Genomic DNA, 26,232 nt, shown 5'->3' with positions numbered 1-26,232 from the left:
ACCAGTATTCATGCATATGAAGAACAGTAACCCATATACAAATGGCACCTTTTTTAATGAGCAATATATGTCAACATGACACCTTCTTATGAAATGCAGCTTTTTAGGTTCTGCCTTTGTGGATGTAATAATTGAGATGTTTCTAATATATGCAGTTACATTACCTGTTCATTGTTTGCGATTTCGTTCGTCTCCTAACTTTATACTGTTTATAATGCTTCTAGCATTTGCCTCAATTCATGCTCAGTTTTATTTAATTAGAAATATAATTTTCTGCTACATTAATTATAAATCTGAGTGAGACATTGGCACAGAATTTCCTCAAGCATTCTTTTTAGAAGAGGAACAAAAATTGTACGGAGTGGGGAAGAAACTATATTACAAGATGCAGGTGTAAAAATATCAATACCTTAAAACCGGAAAATAAATGAGAGGAAAAAAAATGATTGCAATTATTTGATCAGTACATCTTCTTATTTTAGTGCAATATTGACTGAAACGACTGGCTTAATGACAGAAAAATGTTGTGGAAATTTGTCTCAGGATCTGGCATATTTTGAAAGCATACTTCTAGAACCAGCCCTAAATATGCTGGAATATGAGTTTTGAAAATGGTATTATTTTTAAATAATCTTTTTAATGTTTATATTTTGCTCAAAGTATTTTTTACCAAAGCTGTAATGTTTTTGCAAGTGTGTTGATGATATATAGATAGCAGCAATGCATATGCATGCAGTATATGATGTGTATAGTGTATGTGCTTCTTCAAAGTACCCTGATGCTTTGATTTGTAACTGTTTAAGGTTTTACTTAAAATTCTGAACACTGCGCAGAGCATAGCCATTTCAATGGAATACTTCAAATAGTAAGTCCTAAAGGTAACACAACAAAGGAAATACCTTGGATACTGCAGCTTTTATTTATAAAGGAAGTGCTCACATAGTCCAACGAAGGAAAACTTTACCTGTTTCCATTTCTATAGGATGAGCAGTTCTATTAAACCATTGCTTTGTTGCATGAATTTGCAAGCGCATCATATGCTTTCTATGAACAGAATGAACTATTTGCATGTCATCTAATGGATTGACGCACATCCTTTTTCCTAACTTCTAAGCGTTTTGCTTATTGCAAACATTGAAAAAAAAAAAAAAAAGCTTGCCTCATTCACCATGCAGCACTTATCTTACAGTGGTTTTCGGAAGGGACTAATTCCAAATACAGGGGAAGAAATTATTGTGTTGTAGAGTGGGGAAAACACAACCCTTTTCCTTACTGTTCTGTCCTATGGAACAGTTTTGGTATTTTTATTTTACACATACACACATGCATGCATGCACATCTAGTTCAGGTCTGCAAGCAATTTTCCAGAAAGCAGGTGTCTGTTTGTCTAAGTACCATGTATCTGAATGCCATTCTTGGGCAAATGCGTACGTCAGCAAGTGGCTTCTACAAATACATATTTTTCATAGTAGCTATCATACAGGGCTCTTAAGGGACTTTTGCACACCAAGCTTCCTGTTGTCCTTTTAATGTAAAGTAAAGATGGGAAAATTGAGGTGCAAAGAGGGGATATTTGAGCAAGGCCACTTAGCAGGGTTGTGTAGGGAGCAGGCATGGAGACTTCTTTTCCCCGATCTAAACATTGACTCACATTCCCTACCAACTTTCATCATAAACCTGTTAACGTAAAAAAATGACTGTACTTCAGCATTCCTAATGGCCCCTTTCACAACCGCTGGGCACAGCACACCTTGTCAGCTTGACAGAGCCAGGCTGGCACTAGGGGCAGGGCTCTGCCCAGGTGCAGGGCTGTAAGTGCTCAGGAAGAATTGCCAGTAAGGGGCTCATGTTGCCAAATGAACATCCTCTCTCTGTTACATGGATGTACTTTTGCAGCTCACACAACAGCTCTAATTCTCTGCCAAAATCTCTAGAGTGATTCCCACGAGCAGTGAGGTTTCTGGGCCGGGGGTCACCACCTTAGAAAAAGCAATTCTTACCGCACGCTTTGTGTATTCCTGGATACATATCTCCTAGCCAAACAAGACGTGGAAACACGATGAGAACCTTGTGGCTGCACTTCCTACCTAAGCACGTCTTTGCCTACAGCATCATGGCATGAAAGAGCTTGCTAATGATTCTTAAATGTTCATTACTGTAGTTCTTCTCTCAGAATATACTTCTCACCTTGAATGACCCATGTGCTGAATTTTAACTAAGGGAACCCATGATAGTAAGTCTGTCATGATGCTGGCTTTTTTTTCCTCTCCAACTCTTAAAAGCCTTTTATTATAGGACTGCTTAAGGCATTCTTCAATTAGCATGTGCTGTATTGTGGCTGGAACAGCTGTTTACCATTTAATAAAGCACGGCATAATTTATTTTCGGAGTCTAGCAACCGACTTTGCTATTACACCAGGGGAGAAACACAGTAACTGCATTGTTCGCTGCACTGATGAAAGAACTATAGACTTTATTATATGACCTCATAGAACTATTAACTTACCCCCCACTTCTATTTCAATATGTATTTACCTCACAGTCTGTGCATTGATTTCTTACCCAGAGGTTCTACATTCTCAGTCACCTCTGGGACAAAATGAAAAATGTCTATGTTTTATGTCCCTCACATTAGGCAGCTAATTATATATTTGTCTCTTAATTTCCTTCCCTTCCCCCATCTCCAGAGGCAGACTCCATATGCACCACTTAGACCTTTTCTCCTTAGTCACTGGAGAAATAATGGAGTTGTTGGGAAACGATAGGCAATTGGCCACTGCTCATCACAGGGGGGCTTTCTGTTCATTCAGTTCCTTTTTTTCCTAGGTCCCTCCATCAGCATTTACTCTAAAGGATGTCTTTATTTTTTTTTCTCTCTTTTTTTTTTTTTCTTTCTTTCCTCCTGTTTTCCTGTTTATCTCTGTGTATGGGGAAGGAATCTGAAATGCACCTTGGAAGCATATCTCTTCAGTTCTGCTCCTTCCACAGCAATGTTGTGCTATATGCAGTTGTAGGACAAGTAGAAGACTCCCAACATCCATGTTGTGCTGGTTCCCTCTTAGAAAGGACCTGCATCTCTTAATGCCACCAGTTGCATGGCATTACCACTAGGACAGATGGTGGCTGCATGGAGCAGCATCCATGTGGCAGGTGAGCATGGCCCTCCTGTAGGTACCATAGCTGAGGTCATCCCTGCAGGTTCCCAACTTCCAGCCCATCCTTATCAATCTTGTTATCACTGAACCATCTTTGAGATCATTCCTTCAGGTATGAAGAAGGGAGAGTGGGTGGCAAACGGAGCTCAGTGATGCTTTGTCACAGCCAAAAAGTACAGGCACAGCAGTGAGCAACATCGGTATCATTCAATACGTGGCACAAGGCCTCAGACTAGCTTCCAAATCCAGAAACAGTGTAGACAAATCTAAGTGGCAATGCAAGTGGCTAGTTAGCTGGGACATTAACCTAATTAGTCCTAGCGGAGTGCACAGTTGCAGCACTTTGCCAGCCCTGAATCATGCAACCATACTGTACAAGTTAAAGCTATCCCTAGACTGGGAGCCAGCTTGGGATATTGCATTCTTATTTGAGTTGGGGAATTAAATTTGTTTTTAAGTTGCTCGAGTTTGACAATGAAAATACGTCAGCTGAGTATCTGTAAATTTTTAGATTCAGCCTGTGCATGTGGATGGATTTATATGCATGATTTAAAGTAAAGCATGTGTAGAAAGATGAAGTTTATATGGTTGCTTTGTAGAAATGGATGTAATATTGATGTTGACTTTACTGGTGGAAGTTTAAGGATGTCACAATGCATGAGTGGTGGTGCAAAGCAGAGTCCTGAGTGCATTGGGAGGTCATTTTTAACTTGAATTTATTTCCACAATATCAGGCATAGATCATTGTGCACTGTGCACAATCATCCTTGCTTTTCATCTGAGTCAATGAGAGTGGTTAAAGAAAATTTAAAATGAAACAAAATTGTAACTTGATTAAAAGCAGACTGTAAATTAGGCCAGAATACTTCTTAAAATTGCATTTTAGCTTTAAACTGAAAGTTTGATGATCTGGCTGCATGACTGAAGGGACAAGGTAGCAGACTGTGACATAAACGATGTGGCTATATTTGCTCCTAAAATGAACAAGGGCTTTTTAAAGTTCTGTGATTTAGGCTTCAGAGTTAACACTCCATTGACCAAACAACAAAATTTCCACCTCTGAAAGCTTTTTCAAACTATAGATTTAGAAAAGTAGAGATCAATTATGTCTGGTCATGCTTCAGATTTTTTGAGCCAAAATTAAGGCTGGTAATACTTACTTGAAATGAAAGCTTAGATTGTTTCACAGAACACAAATAACCTAATTAGAGAAGGATATAGAAGTAAATCTATATTTTGGCTTGAATGTCTGGTTTTGAGGTGTTTGAAAATGGAATTCATTCATGTTAACTTTACATAAAGAATTCTTTCATACAGTCTGCACAGGAAAAAAGGCTTGGTTTCATGAACTTCAACAGGCACAGGACAGTTTGGCAAATAGCTTGTTCTACACAGATGGAGCAAACTGGAAGCCTGCACTGAGGGGAATGGCTCAGCTACATTAAATTGAGATCCACAGTGATAAGGGCAATGCATAAAACTTCTGTGCGAAAAGACAAAGAAGTCTGCCTTAACTATTGGAGTGCATGCAATTATTTTCTTCTACCATAGTTGTATATGGTAGGACAGCATGAGAAACAGCAGCTTCACCTGAGGAAGGCTTGCACCTCCAGTTTTCGTCCTGAGTATCATGCTGCAGACACACAACTGCTGAGTGTTTAACACAGTCCAGCCAACACCAGGTGGGATTGCCACACTATCAGGCTAGCTAAACGTGAAAGCAAAAGACATTCAGACATGTGGCGTGTCACTGTGCTGCAAGGCTACAGCCGTGCCCTACTGTGACATTTCCATCTGCCTGTGATCCAGCTACCAACCAATGCAAATTTTGAGTGGCATTGGCTCTGCAGAGGTACCCCAGCTCACACTCAGCAAAGTGAGCTGCATTTCCAGGTGGCATATGCTGGGGATCCTTACAAATAGATGATGTTATGAATATCAGCATACTTCCAATGTTGAGTTAGTTCTGCAGTGCAGGAGTTAGCTTTTAAAACAAAACAAAGGATACTAAAGTGAAACACCTTCTCTGCTCTAGTTTGGCAAAAGTAACCCTCTTTTCACAGCATTACCAAACAAGGCAAACACTGAATCAGCCTTTGATTTTAGTAGACATTTAAGCCCACTTCAGCAATTGTGTTTGAATGCCTTCCTTAACATGCTTAAACTAGTTGGGCTGTGTTGTTTGTCTTTTCTTTTTCTTCATATTTTTGTAGTACACAACATCAGGGACAATGTTTAGGTTAATTTGGATAGGCATCTAAATAAGGACCATCTTATCTTGTCTTATCTAATGCTTCCATGTTGTGACACCTGTGATTTTACATTTTCTGAAATAGTTCGGCACGCAGAATGCTGAGCTCTTACGAAAATCTGGCTGCTACACCTGCAGCTGGGGAGTGCTGGAAATCTAGCTGAAGTCTCAGTGCTCAGATCTGCTGAGCAGCCTGGCTTGCAACTTCATAGTGTTCCCCTCTTTTGACACTCCAGTTTTGTCAAGAGAGGACTTAAAAAGATAGGGACCTTTAGAAGGACATATAAGCAGTAATAAGGATACACGAGAGAATGGAGAACTGTTTCAAAAGTGGCCATTTTCTTCTGCATCCCCATTTTTCCTTTCTTTCTAAAGAGTCTCCATTTCACTGGCCACTGTTGATTACTAGACCAGAGTTAAGTCAAGCAAAGGCACTGGAAGTTTTTTACTGGTTATTTGTGGAGTCAGGAGGTCTGTGAATGGGCAGGTCGAATGGAAACTGTTCTCGTGTTCCTTCTTCCCTTGTGTGGCTTAACTGAAGTAGGCAAAGTGGGACAGTTTCTCCTCTCCCCTTGACTGGAAGCATGTTTTAATTTCAGTGAGTGTTTAGAAAGCCATTCTAGGGAACTGAGGATGGGTGGGAGTGAAATAAGTTTTTCAGGCATTCATAAAAATGCATGTGGGACAAATTTACCCTCTTGTTTTTCTCTACAATTTGACAGGGAGGATTTGCAAAAATATCTTGTGGGAAGTAAGAGAATAAAGACTATTTAAAGCCAGTAGTACTCATGTCCCTAAGTCACTTAGAAATGTCTAAAACTAATAATCTAAATAATAATCAGCATGTAAAAATTACGTTCTCTAAAATGATGCTTTTCAGAGTGCTTTGTAATCTAGATCTTTAGATAATTTTCTCTCCCTCTCTCATTAACTTTTAGGTTCTTTTATGTGGTTTTATGCTTCTCCAAATAGAATCTTGTGCTGTCTGAAATATTTGCTGAGGGCCAAATTCTGCCTTTCAATACATACAGCTTGAATCGAAATCCTGAATAATACACATAACTACTAGGAAAAAAAACTGATTATCTGTTTCAGGACGTCTGATTACATTTAAAACAGTGTGTGTATTATTTTGATACCTCCTGGACTTTGAAGAACAGAGGTTTGAAAGTATCATTTCAATTTTTATAAAAACAGTATCTAGCAGGGATATTACAATGTGAAGATTAGGTCTCACCTCCTTGTAACGAATAAATTGAGACCAAAATTAAGTGAGTTGCCAGGGTCACCCAATCAGTTAGTGGCAAAGGTCAGTTTAGAGCTCAGATACTGTATATATTTTTCCCTAATGAACCTAGTTAACCTGGTAGTGGGAATGAGGAGAAAAATAATTTGAAACCAAGTGAAACTATCCATAATTACTGCGCCACAGGAGAAATTCCATTTAATGTCTGCTCTGTTGTACCTGAATCTTTAGATGTTTTTCTCCTACATTTTCCATTGTGCAAACAGATGATTCGTACTCCTACTACAAACTGGCTACCCAGATGTCTTATCCAAATCGTGCAATGTTTTAATATAAAAATAAAGTAGGCAAAAAAGTGCTGTCAGTAGCAAATCAATGACCCCTAGAGAGGATAATTGTCAAAGAAAACAGCAAAACAAGGAAACCTGTGGAAGCAAGAGTAACCAATGACATTAGTTCTTAAATCTTGTGAAAGTCCCATGCAATCTGACAGGCAGTTATGGCCCAAATCAGCTTCATCTAAGTGCACGTGCAGTTCTGCCTAACTGTGTGGTTACGCCGTGTGGTATTTCTAAGCCAACAACAGGAACCAGGGCCCCCCCTCCATACTCGGTGCCTTACCCAAAATCTGTAGAAGTGGGTGGAAATTGGTGTCGATGTGGTTAATTGTTTCCATCTAGAAATCACATGCCTCGTAAGTTTATTCAACGTCTCTGCACTTTCGCATAGCTGTCTGCCTTTTCTTTCCTCTCTTTTTCTCTTCTTTCCTCTCCTAACTTTTTCCTTTTTCTCATCTATCAGTACTTAACCTTCAGGTTTCTATTTAGTAAACCTACCAAAGTAGAATCAATAGCATGGTGCTTAATCACACTTTTGGCTGCTCAAGCTGTCAGGTTCGGGTTTGTTTGTAGAAGGGCTCTTGCATGTCTTTCATTTTTTAGCTCTGTTCAGGATGTTCTGTACCAGTCAAACACATTAAGAATCAATATGTTTGCTGTTGCTGATTGTTCTTATCTCATTGTGGTATATATAGTATAAATATAAAATTTCAGAGGTTGGTTCCGAATATCAAGAGAAAAGACAAATCCTTTTATGTTCTCTAGCTCTTTTTATTGCTACGTGAAATCAGCGAGGATCAGCTTTCTAATCTGCTGAGGTAGCTAGGTCACAGTGTAACTACCTGTAAGTAGATGTGAAAGCAGTGAGTTTGAGCGTTCTCTGACCACAGAAAATATGTTAAATAAAGCCCAGAATAATAACAGGCAGCTGTGAGTACTGTGTAGAAATGAAATCCTTGACAGTCTTCTGGTAGAAATAGACTAAGCAAGAGACCGTAGCTCAGTGCCTCAGCTGCAGCTAAGATGCTGTAAGGAAACTATTTGTTCCTTCCAGAAGTAAAATTTGTATGTTTTAGAAACTTGCTTGAATAACAGGTTTGAAAAAGGGAGGAAAACAAAACTGTGTGTGGAGAGTTGAGTGTGCAAACGCCGGTGCAAAGGAGTACATGAAGGTAGCTCCCGACTGATCTCTTGCTCCTTGGACAAAACTGAGGAGAAAGTCTAACAAATGCATCGTTTTGCAGTAAATTAGATCAGATTTCCGCATCCCCGCACTCAGTCTGTGAGCTGACAGTTCAGTAAAATGTTCCCTTGTAAGGTTCACCCTCTTAGGAAAAGGGGCAATAATTCATCATTAGAATTTCAGAGTCCAGGTGTAGATGAAAACTGATGGAGCCTCCAGCGAGGCAGGGAAAGTGCACAGAAGAAGAAAATTTTATCTGAAGCCTAATTCCCTGGTTACAGCAGAGAATAATTAAGATAATATTGCTTCAAGAGTTCTTTAATGATTAAAAATCACATATGCAGAATCCATAAATTGGAGGGCAACAAATTGGAAGGATACAGTGTCAGGGATCTGTTTTGCACGCGTCGTAGCGGGAAGTACACCGGTGGCACAACAGCAGCCCGGGCAGCCACAGGAGACCAGGCCCATTCCAAGGACTTTGTTTAGATGCAACAAATCATTTGTCTGTTATTAACCCAGAGCTTGTAATTATGCAGATTGCCATAGATTTTCTGGGCCTGGAAGTGAGATTGAGGGTTGTTCACACTATAGCAGGCAGCTCAGGGCTGGCCATGCATTACTGAACTTGCCACATTTATCATGTTGACTGATGGCAGCAGAAGCAGGTCTCAGGTCCCAGTGGTTAATGTAGTGGGTAATTAACTGTCATTTGCCTAGTAATAGGCTGATGATCAATGGTTTGTGTGGAAACAAATTCTAATCAGGTAGCTGATAAATGCTCAGGGAGCGAGAGCAATTGAAATTGGGGGAAACTATGTCCAGAATTTCAAAATGGCATGGTGGGTTTTTTATTATTATAATTAATGGGAGAGAACTATGTTCTTCATATAAACAGCTTTATCCAAAATTAACAATAGCTAATATAAATCTCACGTGTTTCTTTTGTATGTGGCGGGGAAGAACTAACAGCAAGGAAGGCCTCCTTTCCTTTACATAATTGAAAAATATTAATATATCTGGTGCTTAGCTGAAGCAGCTTCCGTAGGGTCTCTGGTTTCAAAACTGTGGAAATACGCACATAGTGGACTCCAGGGCAGTAAATCTCCATCCTTTGCACTGCTGAATGACAATCCCAAATTGTTTCACAGCTCTGCAACATGTAAATTGCAGTTCTGACCGTAATGGGTTTCCCCTCTCACACACACAGACACACACCCCTATACAGGACATGGCTGTAGGAGGCAGTGCAGCCTGCACCTAGCATCCTTTCTGGCAAAGTGCTTGAGCTGTGTCTCAAGCATTAGGATGAGACAAACTACCTGACTGCTGAGCTGCTCTCTGAACCCTCTGTCCCGACCCTGAAGTCACTGGGGCCATTCTCACATTTGTGCTCCAGTGCTGCCGTTGTAGAGCACCTTTTGCAGTCTGATCAGCTTTCCTCGTACAACTAAACTACTGCCAGCTTCTATACAGATGCGAAGGAAAACAGAGCTGGGCTTTGGTCAGTGGGTTTTGTCTTTTCTAGAGCCACCAGCCACAGCTGTGAAGGGCAATGAAGTCCTGTGTCCTTCATCCAGAAGAGGAATGAAAGTCGGAGTGGGCCTTAGATAGCCTTGGCAAAACCCATGAATACTGCAGATAGAACTGGAACAGAGTGTTTTACAGAATATTTATAATCTGTTTAAGTAATATGTAATTTTGTTAATCAGACTTAATGGAAGTAGAAGTTGACTTGAGTCAGTCTAATGGGTGCTGATGGTGACGGCCTGGTCCCAGGCCTTCTCCCAGTGATCATGGTAACCAGCAGGTCCGGCAGGAGAGAAAGGGTTGCAGCTTTAAAATAGACAGGCACGTATTATGCAGAAAGTACATGTTAAGTAGAAGCAGAAGGTGAAAGGATTTGGAATTAAGTAGGCTTGTTGGTAACCCATGAAATTCAGTAAAATGGAGGGATGTGATTAAAAACTGCGTTCATTTTTATGTTACCAAACTGAATTTCCTACAGAGCACCTTTGAATTCATTAGTTTAGAACCGCTTTTAATTTGGTGTTTCCCTTGAGAGCCATTATATTTTTCTGCTGTCAGCCTGATGTTGAGGAAAAAAAGAAAACTGGCAGATGTGGAGTTTTCATCTAGTGTGCTTCATAGTTAAAAACAGCATTAACTGCTATGCACAAGCAGAGCATTACTTTTAATAATCCATCACAACTATTAAGTAGTTTAAATAAACTTAGTTTCAAAGATTGCTGCCATGTAGAGCTAACGTATTTTTTCTTGTTCATTATAATCCATCTATGTTACAAAAGGATGCATACGTGTGATTTTTTTTTGTAATACACCCACTTGAAAAGTACTGAAAAATCTTTAACAAAGAGAATTTGAAAAAATTTATATAGATGTCTGGCAAAAACAGCATTTCATATTGTTCTTACAGTATTTTATACTTCTACTCCTGATGTGACTATATATAGTTTACAGCCTCATTTACTTTAATGTGCTACCTGAATAACATAATCATAGCAATAACTATGGTATAGGGTTGTAAGGTGCATGAACCGCTAATGCTTTCTGACGATTTAAATGACTTGTTCATAAAATGTTCTTTTAATAATAGTGGTAAAGCTTTTAGCACTAGATGTCAAAAATGCGAAGAATATTGGCTTTTCAAGTGTTATTTCTTTTCTAGCTAAAGTGTGTTTTAATAATAAATAGCACCAAAAGCCAAGGTTATGTGACTCTCATCTGTACGGCACGATCCAAGCAGAAGACTCTTCCCGCGTATGCAAACAGCTTGACCTCTGTCCGCACAGTTATGTAACATCCCTAATGTGTTTACTATTTCTTTGTTTAGTTTAACAAGATGTTTCTTTTATCCAGAAAGGTCAGTATAACCTGCAGAAGAATAACATCGCAATAGGTGTGATATTAGTTTGTCACTGCTTCATAAAGCTCTCCCCAGCAAAAAGGACTAGTCCTTTCTATTGTAAATTGTGCAGACTTGGACCACCAAACACCAGCCTTTCCAAAGGGAGGTGTGCAGGGAAGTCAGTCAAAAGCCAGACAACTACCGGGGGAAAAAAAAAAAATCTGGATTTCTTTTCGGTTAATCATCTTCAGGAATATTTTTCTTTCTGTATCTTCAGGTTATTTGGTGTTACAGGAAACTGCGCTGCCTGCAGTAAGCTCATACCTGCTTTTGAGATGGTGATGAGAGCTAAGGACAATGTTTATCATCTGGACTGTTTTGCATGTCAACTTTGTAATCAAAGGTAAGAGAATTTCTTGGGTCTGTTCCATATGCTAAGTGTTGATTCGGCTCTGGTGTGGGCATACTTTCAAGTGAAGAGGAAACATCTACCAGTAGTGGAAGCCCAAGATTAAGACATGGATGCTTTTCCTGGGACAGATGTAGAACATCTTGTATGACCTTGGCCAGAAAACTTTTTGTGCCTCAAATCCCACACAAATAAACAAGAATAATGTTGCTTCCTCTGCTTTGAAAGGCTGTCTGTCAAGTTCAATTAATTAATATTTATAAAAGACTGAGATCCCTTGCTGTAGAATAGAGAGCCTTATCATTTGTCACTTAATTTCATTTGAATTCTTCATTTTTGTCACATGTATTTCTTTTAAATTACATGTTGTTTCTTCCTGTTGCTAGAACTGTAGCCAGTTCAATTTAAAAGACATTGTTCCCACCATTTTCTCTGTAGCGGCACTGGACTTCCTATGCCCTATTTTTATTTCCGCCTCCTAACTGTAAGTTACAGAAATCTGAGGATCCAAACCTGACACTTCGTTCTGAGGAGTCACACATTTGGTACAGCTGTAGACCAAAGTTCAAAAATGGTAAAATTATAAAAACTAAATTTTTCAGAGGCGTATATAGCCCAACTTTCAGTAACTACATTCAGAGTGATGGCAAAATCCTGTTAGAGATTTCACCAGAAGCTCTGTTTCTGACCCCAATTTACCACTCTGTCTTTAGCAGCTTTGCCATTGACTTCTACGAGGTCTAGGAAATGATAGAACCAATTATGTCCACACCTTAACATACCCGTTATGTTTTTTCAATTATTACATGACCCTATTTAGAGTTTTATAGCATTCTTTTTTTTGTTTGTTTGTTTTTCAAGTGGGAAGAAAAATGAGATGTACATTTCTAGGGAAGTAACAAAAAATATAGGAAGATAGTAGTCTTAACAGGACAAAGTTAGATACAGCTCTAAAATAAGCTTTCCTAATAACTCACCTTGTCCTACAGTGTATTATTTTGTAACACTATAGTCATTTAAAAATCAAACATCCCTAAAGAACTATAAAATGTACAGCTGCTACTAAGTGTAGCACACTACAATTATGCTCTTTTAAAAAAAGCCAAATTGACCTTTTTCATCATGTTGCATGGGAAATTAAAATACCAGGCAAGTAATAACCACTGCTTAAACTATATAATAATGCAAAGTAATTATAGGTTCTAATGCTATTTAAAGTCCTATATCAATTTTGTCTTGCCACAGAACTAAAAGGCTGTATTCCAAGTAAAGCAGGCAGAGCCTCCCAGTAGTACCCACTCAAGTAAGACACACACACGCCTAGATTTCGTTTCTTAAACCCTTCACATCCTTGTTTCTGCAAACCACTGTTCTAGTATCATTATTAAAGTGCCTAATATATTTCTGTTGTTCGCTTCATTTATTACATGCCATAATGGGACTGCATATCTTTAGTGTTGGTTATGCACAATTAGCACTTAGTTATTGTCTTGTCACTTCAGCCCATACAAGACAAACTTCTTTAATGTAAGAAGTCAGCTAATCTTCATCAGTCAAGCAAAGCAGACAATGTTTGGTACCCTGAGTACAAAAGATTTTCATCATAGTTAGTACTCTTGGATCTGAGGAAGTGAACTTTGTTTTTCTTTCCCCAAAAAACAAAGCTGTTGTGATTATTTTTAATATTCTTCCTTTACCATAACAAGTGTGAACTAATGTACAATTTCACTTTGCAGCTAATATGTGCCATAATGTGCCCTAAGGCCACTGACTCCCACTGGGGAAGTGCTGTTAGGTGTTTCTGAAGTGGAGCATGCCAGGGACATTTAATAATTCTTAGCCGTGTCATCCCTGAGCCTTCAGTCTAGTCTCTTATTTGATTTTTGTTTTGCATGTAGTTTGGGCAAGTGGTTGCCAAAATAGTCTTATGAGAGCCTTAGGCTGGGATCAAAGGCATTGATTTACCTGAAATACAATTGAGTTCATCTACTCAAAACAGAGAGCAGTTCCAGAAATTTCAAAGAATTTCAGAAATTCTCAAAAGTGGCCCTAATTCTGATTATATTGCAATAGCTCTCAAGGAGCCTAATAAAACATACTGCCTGTAGGGTACCTTTCTTCCTCACAATTTGGGTCTAGTGGCACACTGAAGAATTAATTTTGTCGTTTTTTATAGTAAACCTTATTTCATGGATGCCCCAACTTAGCTCTTCTGTGTTTCCTATGGCAAAGCATTCCACTGACTACACTCATTAGTAAATGGCTTTAAATCTTTTGTTTTTCATTACTTGTACAACAATAAAAACTACACTTGTTGGACACCTGACCCATTACCACTGATTTTTATATATTTCTTATATACTATATTATACATATATATTTATATATTATTTTATGAAACCTCTTTCTTTTGTTTTAAATTGAATAGTTTCAGTCATCATGCTATTAACAATTTCTGTTGCCATTCTCAGCAGCTTTTTTTCTTCCTCTAGTTAAAATAGACTAATGAAAATCAAACAGCAGATTTCAGACGAGGATCAGTTTACAACATAGCAATTTAATGTCATTTCTTAATCCATGCTGCCCCTTGTATGCAAAATAATCTTCTTGAGCTGACTTCTTAGATCTACTCTTCATTTTCACTCCAGCCACTATCCCTAATGTGGTATTTATTGAAGAGGAATATATATATATATATTTCTTTTCAATCCCATTAGAAATATCCAGAAATCAGCAACAGAACTAGCAAAGATCACCAACTATTGCCAAATGTACATGTTTATTTTGACCTTATACCCCACTTTCACATTCTCTTTCCCCATTAAATTTTAAATTCTTTGGGATACTCTTCATGTTGATACAAATACACCATATCTGGAGCACTACTGTAAAGCATGTAATACTGTCAGTTGAGTTCTACATTTGAGAGTTTTGACATTTTCACTTCTTGTCTACCATTAAGATTTTTTTTTCATAACAATATATGCGATAGTCATAAGCAGACTAAATCATTTATTCGGTTTGCAGTTTACATTTACTTTGTGTTTGCCAGTGGTGAATGTCTGCTGTCATGTTGTGCCAGGTTGTTCCTTCTAATGCTCTCTGCCTTCCAAGCTAACTACTAATTATATTAACTTTCATCACACTGATCCTTGGGGCAGCCAGCTCTTCAGGCTTGCTATCATATGACCCTTATATTCCTGCCCTTCAAACAGTTGATGGTAGCCTGGTGAGAGAGGGGCCTGCCTATTGTCAGTGCTTTTTGAGGAAGATTTGGTGATTTTTCTGCTTTTGTGCACAGCTTCACTGTTTGCTTTATTATTTTTGAGTATCCACAACTCACCATCTAGCTCTAGTCTCAGTGTGGATGGAACTCATTGATTTCTGGGGACTCTTGTTTGGACCATAAACTCCCTCTCTGAACTAACTCGTAAGGTGCCTGCCCCATTTTATTGGCCTCCCAAAGGCTAGATTTTTCAGAGTGAGAGGAAAACCTCGTTGTCTCACATAATGTACTCTGGGAACATAGGCTGTAGACAGGACTGTAGACACAGACAGAACTATAAGGGATCTCCTGAGCCACCAAGTCCAGTCCCCTCACATCTAGTAGGCACTGTATCATGTTTTCCCTTTAATAAAGTTATTCAGCTCTAGCATCTAATTGCTCTGTACACCAGTTTTTGACATCTTCACCATTGTTTTTTCTTTCTACAAATGTTTAAAGATGTAGGGATTTTGTGAATATCAAGCTTTGCTGCTAGCCTAAACATTTTAGCATCCCCTTATCTTTCACGTCTTTGTCTACCTTTTTCCTAATTGAAGTTTTTCCATCTCCTAAATGCCTGCAGAGCTTAGTGACCATCATCTTAATGGTGTGGATGCTGCCCTTTCTTCTCTGTGACCACATTAAACTTCTCCTCAGAAGCACTTCCCCTTGCTTTGTCCGTAGCCCACATAGTGGATTTCTGCATAAAATTTAAAGGAAAAAAATATGGGAACCACTGGAAAAATAAACTTGTAAACAGACACTGCCTTTCACACTTTGTCAGGTTGCTTGTGTGTGACTAGCAAAATGGAGTGGAAAATCTTGCAAGTGGGCTCAGCTGTGTCTTTGCTTAACACTTCTGACTACAGTGATGATCTCAGCCTGCCTTCGGCTTTCCCACTTTCCAGAGTTTCAGTGTCCTTCCTTTCACTCTTTGCCGGCTGCTTTAGCAGCTTGTTCCATACTGCTGCCATAATTTCTGTCTGCCTTCTGAAGTCATCTTGGGGTATGGATTAAAACCCCCATCTGCTATCACTGAGGGGCATTTAAATAAAAAGCTCTACCCTTCTATCTGAAACAGCCTTTATTTTAATGGGCACTGGACTGAAAATAGTTACATACTCATTCGAATCACTGTCCTGATGTAGCTGTAGACACTTACCTCTGGCAGAAAATGTAAAATGCCCACACAATGCTGCCTTTGTTCTCTGTCAAGGTGTCTATGTGGTGGGGGAGAGAGGGCTATGTAATGCTAGGGATATACTTATCTAACCACCAACGTTAGATTTTTGTGTGTGTTCATTTTATAAATTCTGAAAACCTCAATACAGTTTATTTTCATTGACTGCCTCCTCTAAATTTAGAATTAAAATTAATACATTCACCATACTAGCTTTTAGAAAAACAATACATGAAAAGCACACCAAGTTTGTCACAGTAAGTTGAACTATTTGCTTCTATGCATTGTACTATACATGTGGTGTATATACAGTACATCTTACTAGTAAATATGTACAAATCCAGCCATAGCTTACACTTTCCAGCCTTTGATAATAAATGGACTTTTTGACAGAACCCTAAAATTAGTAAGCCCTAAGTTTGGACTGATGAATGGTGATATACAAGAGTGGCTTGGTGCTCTTGGTTGGTGCATACAGATTAACATTAATTTGAGTTATACTGGAAACTCAAATTAGCTTTTAAAAAAAAACTGGAAGGGAAGAAAAACAGAAGACAAGTTACATCCCTGAGTGCAAAAAGCAGAGTGGAAGGGTGTGGGTGGACCAAGTCTGTACTTTCTTTATCCTAGAGGAAAACAATTAAATGCTTCCAGATTTTGTTTCCATCTACAACAACAAAGATGCGACATTACTGGAGGAGGCACTTCACACACAGCCATCTTTGTTCACAGCAATATTTCTCTCACTTTTCTAAGAAGTCTTCGATGTCTTGACATGCATCCTGTACATCAGAAAAGATGACAGACAGCAGTGAGATCTCCTTAAATGTCTGTTCTGAACAATGAAATAGCTATTTCTCAAAATGGAAGTTTTATACTACTTGTGATTAGTCTAGGCACACCTTCCCCTCCAAACTAGGTGATAACAGAGGTCATTTTATAATATAAATGGCCCTCCTTTTGCCATTGTAAAATATGACAGGAGTTGTAGGATGTTGCTTAATTATAATGGTCATTCTACTAATGTCACAGCCATGTCAAAAGTAGTACTATCAATTTATGGTTGTAAGTCCAATCTGGCATGTTAATGCAGCCTATTGTATATTTTTCCCGTTCATCTTGTGTGCCTATTAAATAAATTGGGTGAGGGTTTTAGGGAAGGCTGAAGACTACCATCTGCCTGCTAGAAGAGTAATAGTCTTGCCTCATTATATACTCCTGACCCAGTTGCATCTCAATATGCTCCTTGACTCCATTTGATATATGTGCCCAAATTGTGCTCTGATTTACATCCTATGTCAATTCCATGACAAAAAAAGCTTGCTGGAGGTGGAAGGCTAGGCTTGAATTTACCCTTCCATTTTAAACTTGATCCAGGTTTAAATCCTGGCGTGTGCAAAACCAATCTGAAGTACTTCTAAGATTTAGCTCTTTGACTTCAGAAGAGGCTAAATCTGCTTTTCAGAGTCAGATAAGGCTGAAAGTGTGGAACAGGATGGACAGAATTTGTCGCACCGTGCCTTGTCTTATTGTACTCAGGAGCTTAGATGTTTTTCACCTGCTGCTTACTTCTTTGTCACCTAATGAATGCATAATTCACACATTTAATACCCAGGGGCACGTGCAAGCCTCACCGCTGGTCTTTGCCAAAGTGTTTCGGGCACTGAGCTTGCACAGTACGAAAGCGGGTGCAGAATTTGGACCATAAGTATGGCAAGTAACAGGCTGCCCCCAAGAGCACAGAGGATCACCCACAGCATGCAGAACCAGCCCAGGATGAACCCAGAGAGTGTCCTACCATGCAGACAGACCCCCTCCCCACAGGTTATCACACAGCCAAGCCTGTCTAGACAGGCCACAGGCAGCCTCTCCGCAAGACAGCTGCACACTTGGAAGGTAAATGATTTGTGGAACTGTGTGTGTTTAAAGCCACTCATGCATATAGCTGTCAAATGCCATGTAGACATAGGTAGAGCATTTCTGGCTCGACATATTAACATAGCAAAAGCAAAATGCATTGACACTTTTTATTGGGAAAGGCATCCTGACTCCCTCATGTAGCTGCTGTAGTTTAATTCAAACTGTGGCACTTCTCTGAGGGCTGAAAAACAAAATCCTTCAGCCAGGATTTTGATTCAAGCAGTATCGTAAGAAGCTGTACATGAAAGTACTGCCGTGCAAGTGAATTGCACTTCAGCAATGTATTTTTCCATTGGATAAATATTTTAAACCAATTATTCTGATTATGTTGGATCACAAAGGAGTATGTAGCTGAATAACATTCCCAGGTTATTCAGTCAGTGGGTTTTGCAGAGCAGGCAGAGGTGGTTGTCTCCCCAGCTGACAGTTGGATGGATGTCTCAGCTGCAAACCCCATCAGTAATTGTTGGGATCACTGTAACAGAGTCACTGATTTGCCCCAATATCTCATTCCCTCTGCTTCAGTCCATATTAACCAGTACATTCATTTAAAAGAAATTAAGAAAGATTGTTTATTATTATTATTTTAATGTGACTTCCTTGGGAAAAAACTCTTTTAGTTATTAGCACTAGGTTAAGACTCCTTTACGTAATCTAACAAAATGCACAAAAGAATTCCTGTCCAGAGTGCTGTTGATGGACAACAACACATAAGGTGGAAACTAGAGAAACCCCCAAAGAACTTGTTTGCTTCAAGAATTCTTCATTTAAACACATCTACTCAAAATACTTTTCTGTTGTTGGCAGCCTAATATACCAGGATTGGGGTGGGAAGGGCAGAAGGAACCTGTAAATTCTATAAAACTGTCTTGACCATAAATAACTTAAAGATTTCGGGATCATTCCATAATCTCTATTTTCAATCATCATCAGCAGCAGGCAGTACTCCTACAGAAAAAAAAAAAGTCCACAAATAAACAAACCAATTTTCCTTTAAGAGCAGAGCTAATTCTTTTCAATCCACTTTTTTATTACACTATTTTCCCTCTATCTATTTAGCTAGCATAAGGATAAATTTCCAAAGCTACCCAGTTGGAAAATAAATGGGTTCACTGTTTGTCTAGCATTCCAATCTTCACAAATGTAAATCAGTCCAACTGCTACTCATTTAAACCTCCAACTTCACAAAACATTAAAGGACTGCTTTCAATACACAATTTAATCTGTGACAATTCACCAAGATTTCTGCCTGAACATCATTACGAATTGACTATCTGATAAAGAGAGACCACTATCAGAGGTCATGCAGGTCAACTTCTGTAATTTACGTAGTTTTACTGGGTCAACTACAGCAGACACCACTATTTGAAGGTTAAATTGTTACAATTAAATACATATACAGCTATTCCCATAGCTACTCTGTTGTTAAATCTACCATAAACAACACAAGCATTTATATCTGACCCTAATTGTGTCCAAGATGTCACCATTTGAAAATTATACAAAAAAGGACATTATAATCAGTTACACATTAAACAATACTTTATGTAGTGAGATCTGTAATTAGCTGGTAGAAACTGGTTTCATTTATTCACATCGGTGTTAAGGGGTTCATTTAGGTTACTTTCTTTCATTTTAATTGGAATAATGTGAGCAGTGCCTCCCAATATATTTTATAGCTGGAGAGTTCACTATAAACAAAGGAATGTAACCCTGCCAAGGCAGTCACTAGGGAAACTGTTTTTCTATACATTGGCCCTATTCACTTGTTCCTTAAGCATCCTCAAGAACACCGGCTTTGCTGGGGGGAAGGGTTGGGAGGTGTCTGTGAAGAGCCTTCTTACGCTCAAGCATACTGCTTAGCTAGGAAATACTACTTTGCTCGAAGTTTGAAGCCAGACAGCCAGGAGAGCTAACGTTACGTGATTTTTCTACCCATCAGAGAAAATCAAATGAAATAATTCATAGCGTTTTGTAGCAATCGGATCATTCTGATGCACATAGTAGTATAAAAGCTATGTATACTGATACCACAAGAGAGAAAGTAGTTAGCTGAGTGACTAAATTTATAATCAATTCCTACAGGGAAAAAAAAAAAGGCAAAAAAGGTCTCTCTGCATATCTGTGTGTCTCTAGTTTGCATCACAATATGTATAAAGCTGTGTTTATACCAGAAAGGATTCCCATAAACACTCGTTTAAATCAATTATAGTAAAATATTCAACTGAAATATAACAAGAAATTCCTATTGCTATGTCTGTACAATATAAATATAATGCACATCAGATGGGCATTCTACTGTATATGATCACTTTGTTTTCCTTCTGATTTGTGTGAAAGCAGTACATTTACTTTTCACTCAACTCAGCAGCCTTGGCTATTTATTCTGTTTTATCTGTGTGCTGGTGACCTGATCCAGGACTCCCACATTCTTCAGTGGGCTTTGAATGAAGCCTTTGGCTAAGAAAGCAAAAGCACTTGCATGCACCACGTTTCTTGAAAGCCCAGAATTGATTCTGCTACCACAGTGATGTCTCTGCTGGGCTTTCACATAGGTGTCTATGTCTATGTGTCTGTCTGTGCTGCAACAGACAGCAGAAGGGTGAGCCCTGTGGTGGGTACAACAAAATTGTGAACATTTGTTGTACATTTCTTACGTGTAAGATCACATCATATCATTCATTTTGAAACTACCTTTTTTTTTTTTTTTTCCGCTTTTGTTGTGATTTCAGATTTTGCGTTGGAGACAAATTTTTCCTGAAGAACAACATGATTCTGTGCCAGACAGACTATGAGGAGGGTTTGATGAAAGAAGGTTATGCACCCCAGGTTCGCTGATCTGATGCCACATCATTAAGAATACAAAGCACTATGTTCTTTTATCTTTTTTGCTCAACATGTATATAAGAAATGACACAGGAACCTACTGAATAGCGTAGATATAGGGAGACAGAATGGTTGCGTGAAATAAAAGGCGGACTGCATCTGTATGTAGTGAAAATTGCTCCAGTTCAGAGTTGAATGTTAATTAAAAAGGTACTGTACATACAGCTGGATTCTTTTTGCTTGCTCTTGGGATTTTTGGTTGTTTTTTGTTTGTTTGTTTCTTTCTTTTTGTGTCATTTGGCATGAGATGTTTATTTTGGACTATTGTATATAATGTATTGTAATATTTGAAGCACAAATGTAATACAGTTTTATTGTGTTACCATTTGTGTTCCTGTTTGCTTCTTTGTATTGTTGCATTTAGTACAATCAGTGTCTAAACTTACTGTATATTTATGCTTTCTGTATCTACCAGCTATTTTAAATGAGCTGTATCTTTCTAGTAAAAAGAATTAAAGAGCAAATCCCAACCATTATGCTACACTTAGAGCTTAAGAATACTGTTTACATTAAAACTATTTAGAAAACTAATAACTCTAGCAGCACCTGCTGCTAATGATGCTATGGTTGAGGGTCTATCACCACTTCTGTTATAAGCCTCTATTTTTCAGGGGTTAAGCATCTGCTGTTTAATTGCATAGATTTTCCTCAAAGAGCACTTTTATTTTACTACAAAATTTTGAAAAACAAATCTGACTGGTTTGGGATATATTATAAAAGGTGCAAAAGTTAATGATTTGGGGTACTGCTTTTGTTCCCCTCAGGCATTCAGAATGCCTGGATTTGATTTTTAATTTAGCTGGAAATTATGCCCTAATGCAAACCAGTGCCTCTGGGTACCTTATTTTATATATATATATATATATATATATATATATATATATATATATAAATATATATGTGTTATTTTTCTGAATGCCTTTAATTTGAGGGTGGGGAGGAAAGAGAGAGTACTTCTGTTTATGTACATTACAAAAATTTCTTAAAATTTGATGGGATTCTGCTTTTTTTCTTCTCTCTCTTTTTTTTTTTTTTTAAGTCAGGTTTTAACCCTGAAGTTTTCTGAGTTTGTGTCCTCAGAAAACCCTGGAAAAGTGTTAAATTAGAAGGCACTGTAAACAGCCCCCTGCAAGGGTCAATTTACACTAAGGAAAGGACCCTGTGCTGACACTAGGAGAGTGGCTGGTCACTAGGTACCCACCTCAGTGAATGCTGAAAGTAATTTAAATGCTGGTGTAGATGGGACAAAACTTTGAAGTACCAGTACAGAAAGCGAGAGGTACCACACTACACAGGTACTTTGCTGTCCACACCAACTTGCTACAGGTTTGTCCCATTGATATTGGCAATTAAAATCCTTTTGACAGAGGGGGAATCACTCCTGACAGCTACTGTTGCCAGTCAGCCCATTTTCTAGGAGAGTCGGACCTGTGTTTTTAAAGCCATGAAGCTATTGCATCAGCAGGATGTCCTTAAGAGCTCATACCCCTGACAGAGCTTACAGGTGTTTGGCAAAGGAAAGCAAGATGAATGTTTAAAGAGTTGTTAAATGCATATTTAATTCTTTTCTCTTTGCCACTGTAATCTATCTCACCAGGAAAACAGCCTGCATTTAAAAAACAACATTAAAAAAGAAAAAAAGAAACCCACTACATCCTACATTACTACGAAGCTGAGCTCTTGCTTTTATTTAGCCTGAGAACCCTCATCTCTGCTGAAGTTCAGTGCTGTCCTTCCTGGCTCTCCCTGTCCCATTGTGCAGTTTCAACGTGTTTTTCCTGGGATGGGGAAAGAAATTTGTAATGCAGTGGGGTAATTCCTCTAGCATGTGGTTTTAAGTACAATGCTCAGTGGATTGATTTAGAAATGGATATTTAGTTCTAATGACTATTGTTACAGTGTGGTTTTGTTTCTGGCTGTGAACCCTTTAAAAATAAGCATGGCTCACAACACTCGGCTTTACTCATGCAGGACCAGCAAGACGTGAATAGACTCATCCAGGTTGCTAATTAGAAGAAATAGTTCCACATAGCTTTTCAAATTAAATTTAGCCCTGTTTTCAGAGCGACCTTCCTTTCTAACCATGAGCACAGGCCTCTCTTCCACTTCCTTCCACAGCCCCTTTATGTCTTTGAGACACCGAAGTAGCAGAGGTACTACTAGGCTATTCCGGATTCTCTTCAAGTGCAATAAACATTTTGTCCTCTCTATGAAGGTGAGGATGGCCAGAAGGGGAAAAATACTATTGTATTTTGATTCCAATTTTCTCCTCCAGCCAGTGTTTTTTCTTCCAGTTAGAAACCAGAAAGAGCTCTTTTCAGCTTCCCACTAGTAGACTACAGAGTAGATAGAAATCCCTAGTTCGGAAATAGGGCTGGGGAACAGGAAATACAGGACCTTGGTTCTGTCTTTGACTTGCTATAAGCACGTGCAAGTCACTCAACTTCTCTGTGCCTCAATTGCCCCCATCTGCCAAATGGGGCTAATATATACACTGCTTTTGTAAAGCATTTCAGCTCTTCAGAAAATCAAGAGCTATGCATGCAAATGTTACTAGGACAGTCTGGGAAATGCAGAGCATTCATACATGAAGTAAGTAACCATAGATCTGAGCTGGGAGAGCACCAAAACCAACTAATCCTGCAAAAGGTTTGTTGGGGATGAAGGCAACTACATACTAGTAGATCTATACATGCCGTAGCACTCTACCACAAAGTGCCACTGCTCGTTTCTGTGCAGGGTAAGTGAAGAGAGTGGAATGGAAAAACAGCAGCTCATTGTTACGTGCAGTGTTACTCTTACGTGCACGTGTGCGTTTTGTGATATATGCTCAAAATGGGGAAGAGAAGGGCGGTCCTGCTATGAAGGAAAAATACGTCTCACTGTTCTATCAGTCTTAATTGATGTAAGGATAAAAAAGTGTTGATATGCACATTTGAAGTGCTGCAATGTGATGGTTCGGCATTGCTTTGAGCTTATGTATCTTAATCACATCGGTATCTAAAATTAGTATGCAGAGGATACAAATTAAATGTAAATTTAAGGTAGGTCAAAGATCGATTACACATTTCCTGATATTTCAATCTCCCATGTTGCCTGGCTTTTAGTAACTGGGGGTTAATTATTTAATGGAAACATTTACAACACCACCGCAATATAATATCATAAGACAATATTAAAAGAGAGATTATCTGCCAGGCTGCCTTATTGATCTTTTTGACTAAAGCCTAGACCATTCCTTTGGGTTCCTTTTATTTTTATTTACCTTAGGTTTCCTTCTCCATCACTGTGTGTCAACATGCTCTATCTGTATACAGCAAAATGTTCTGCTAGTGACCATTGTTCAGTGTATGCTTATTTGCCAGACAAGATTGTTTCCACTTGTATCTACTATCTTTAGGGTATTTTATCTCTATCTTTACAGATCTCTTAAGTTTAGCCAGTCAAAACAAACAAACAAACAAAAAAAACAACCACCACAACCACAACTCACTATTATTCTTGAGCTGCTGTTTTTTCAGCCATGTGGAGAAGTACATATTATCAGACCTTGATTTTCCATTGTAGAAAGCTCCTCTGCCAACCATAGCCTGCTGTGTCTGTTATGTGCCACAACTGGTGAGGAATCAAGACAGCCTGGATTCTGCAGGAGCGATGACCAGGGCTAAGAGTTGATCTATTTCATAATTGTACTTTTTATCTTGCTTACTTTGTTTTCTTTTATAAGCACATCATCTTGCCTCTTCCTACGACCCTCCCAAAATGCTCAAATTTATGCTCACGTAATGTAAATAAAATTCATCCTCCACCCCCTCAGATGTTCCTAATTGCCTACATATAAACCGACTTGAGAAAAATAGATTGAGAAGTGGTCAGCGAGGAGGGAGAATGTGGGGAAAAGAAACAAACAAACAGGGACTCTGGTAGGTTTTAGCCTGTACAGACAAAGTACTTTAAAGGCTTTTTTCAACATAATATACAGCAGCTTCTTATAATTTTCTCAGCGGTAGGTAGTTTACAGTCATCTGTACCTAGAACAAATCTTGTCAAAAATGAAGGTCTGTAGTGATTGCTGGGTATAATTTTATACATTTAGCTGATTCTTCTGAAAGCTTCCACTGTGCTGCTGTTGTCAGACTAAATTATCAATTTAGCCATTTGTTGTTTAATGAATAAAAAACTCCTATGGCATTGGAGATGTTGTGGTTTCAATAAAGCAAAAGCTTTAACAACTCAAACTACAGAAAGCAAAGTGTGTACTGTATATAAGAACAGTGTTTTTATTATTTTAAATACCACTTTAGATAAAAAAGACAATTACATATTCACTTAATACATTTCTCCTACTTCAGTCCAATGATGCAGACCAAACCTGTTTACTGTTCACTTCAGTACCTTGCAAAAGGAAACCAAAATACAATATGTGCAAGGTAATAGGCCATTAGCACAAACATGCTCCCAGTAAAAATCTTTTGTGTAGGCACCCTTTCTAGAAGCTGCCAATTGTGGGTGATAGAAGTATTATAAAGAAAGTGATTTTAATACTATTTAAGGCATTAAAAGCTGAAGAGTATCTGTTTAAAGCCTTAAAGTAAGGGTTGCATGTATCTAATACCTTTTAAAATGCCCTTCTGCTGATTTATATTCATCTTGAATCTGCTAATAATGAGTACACATAAGCAAATACCATCTTCCACCTATTCAGCATATCATCGGTATGAAAGCCCCAGAAAATATCTCACGTAATCAGTGTGTTCAGAGAGTTATCTAGCACAAATTACTCATTAACTCAATAGCACATAATAAAAAAGAACATCAATTAATTAATGAGTCACCCTCAGATCACTTTGATTACAACACAGCTCTGTTGAAACAGCAGTTATAAATGGAGCTGCCTCTCTTTATTCATTGTTTGCAATTGGCCCATTATTTTGCAGAGACCAGTGTCATATTTAACACATGCCTGCAGGTAATTGTGTGATTAGTTTCATAAATGAAGATGCAGAGGGAGAACACTGAGCGTCTTGCTTTGCAGTCGAGTTGGAAGATATGGGAATCCAGAGTGCTTCTCACGAGCTGCCGCACCAGCAGACCTCCACGGCGTGGAGGAGGCCAGCCTCCAAGCTGCAAGTTCCCAGTCACAGGTCAACACTTAGAGCTATTATTACCAACCTTTAATGTAAAGATCTCAAAGCCCTGTGCCAATCTCTCTGACTTGAGCCTCCAACACATCATGAGGCAAGTATCACATTATTTCACAGACAAAAGCACAGAGACACAAAGGTTAAGTGGGCAGCCCAAGATCACACAGCAAGCCTGTGTTCCTCAAATCCGACCATTAGCAAGACTTGTAAGGTCTCTCACACCACCACCTGATCAGGAGCCTTTCTGAGGCAGTGCTACACTTGGACGCAAACTCCTCCTTGATGCTCAGTGATGGACCGAGGAGAAAGGACAGACTGAACCTCCAAAGCTTGATTCTGGTTAACTGCACTTGGTGAACGCAGGTTGGGGAGGAGAGTCAGGAGGG

At 38.7% G+C, this 26,232-nt stretch overlaps 1 protein-coding gene across 7 annotated transcripts in view; it reads left to right on the top strand.

The window, feature by feature from the left end:
* The window catches only part of LMO3 (LIM domain only 3), a 112,849-nt gene extending 91,664 nt beyond the window's left edge, over positions 1 to 21,185 (top strand). For all 7 annotated transcript variants that reach the window (XM_040563976.1, XM_040563958.1, XM_040563967.1 and 4 more), the window contains 2 exons: positions 11,320 to 11,445; positions 20,549 to 21,185. In XM_040563976.1, the coding sequence (XP_040419910.1) occupies positions 11,320 to 11,445; positions 20,549 to 20,654 (232 nt within the window). In that variant the 3' untranslated portion in view covers positions 20,655 to 21,185. The remainder of the gene's footprint in view (positions 1 to 11,319; positions 11,446 to 20,548) is intronic.
* The last annotated feature ends 5,047 nt before the right edge of the window (positions 21,186 to 26,232 follow it).

Source organism: Cygnus olor, chromosome 1 (genome assembly GCF_009769625.2).
Source record: "Cygnus olor isolate bCygOlo1 chromosome 1, bCygOlo1.pri.v2, whole genome shotgun sequence".
Lineage (NCBI taxonomy): Eukaryota > Metazoa > Chordata > Aves > Anseriformes > Anatidae > Cygnus > Cygnus olor.
The sequence above is the reverse complement of the archived record's forward strand: the minus strand, read 5'-3'. Positions and strand labels throughout refer to the sequence as shown.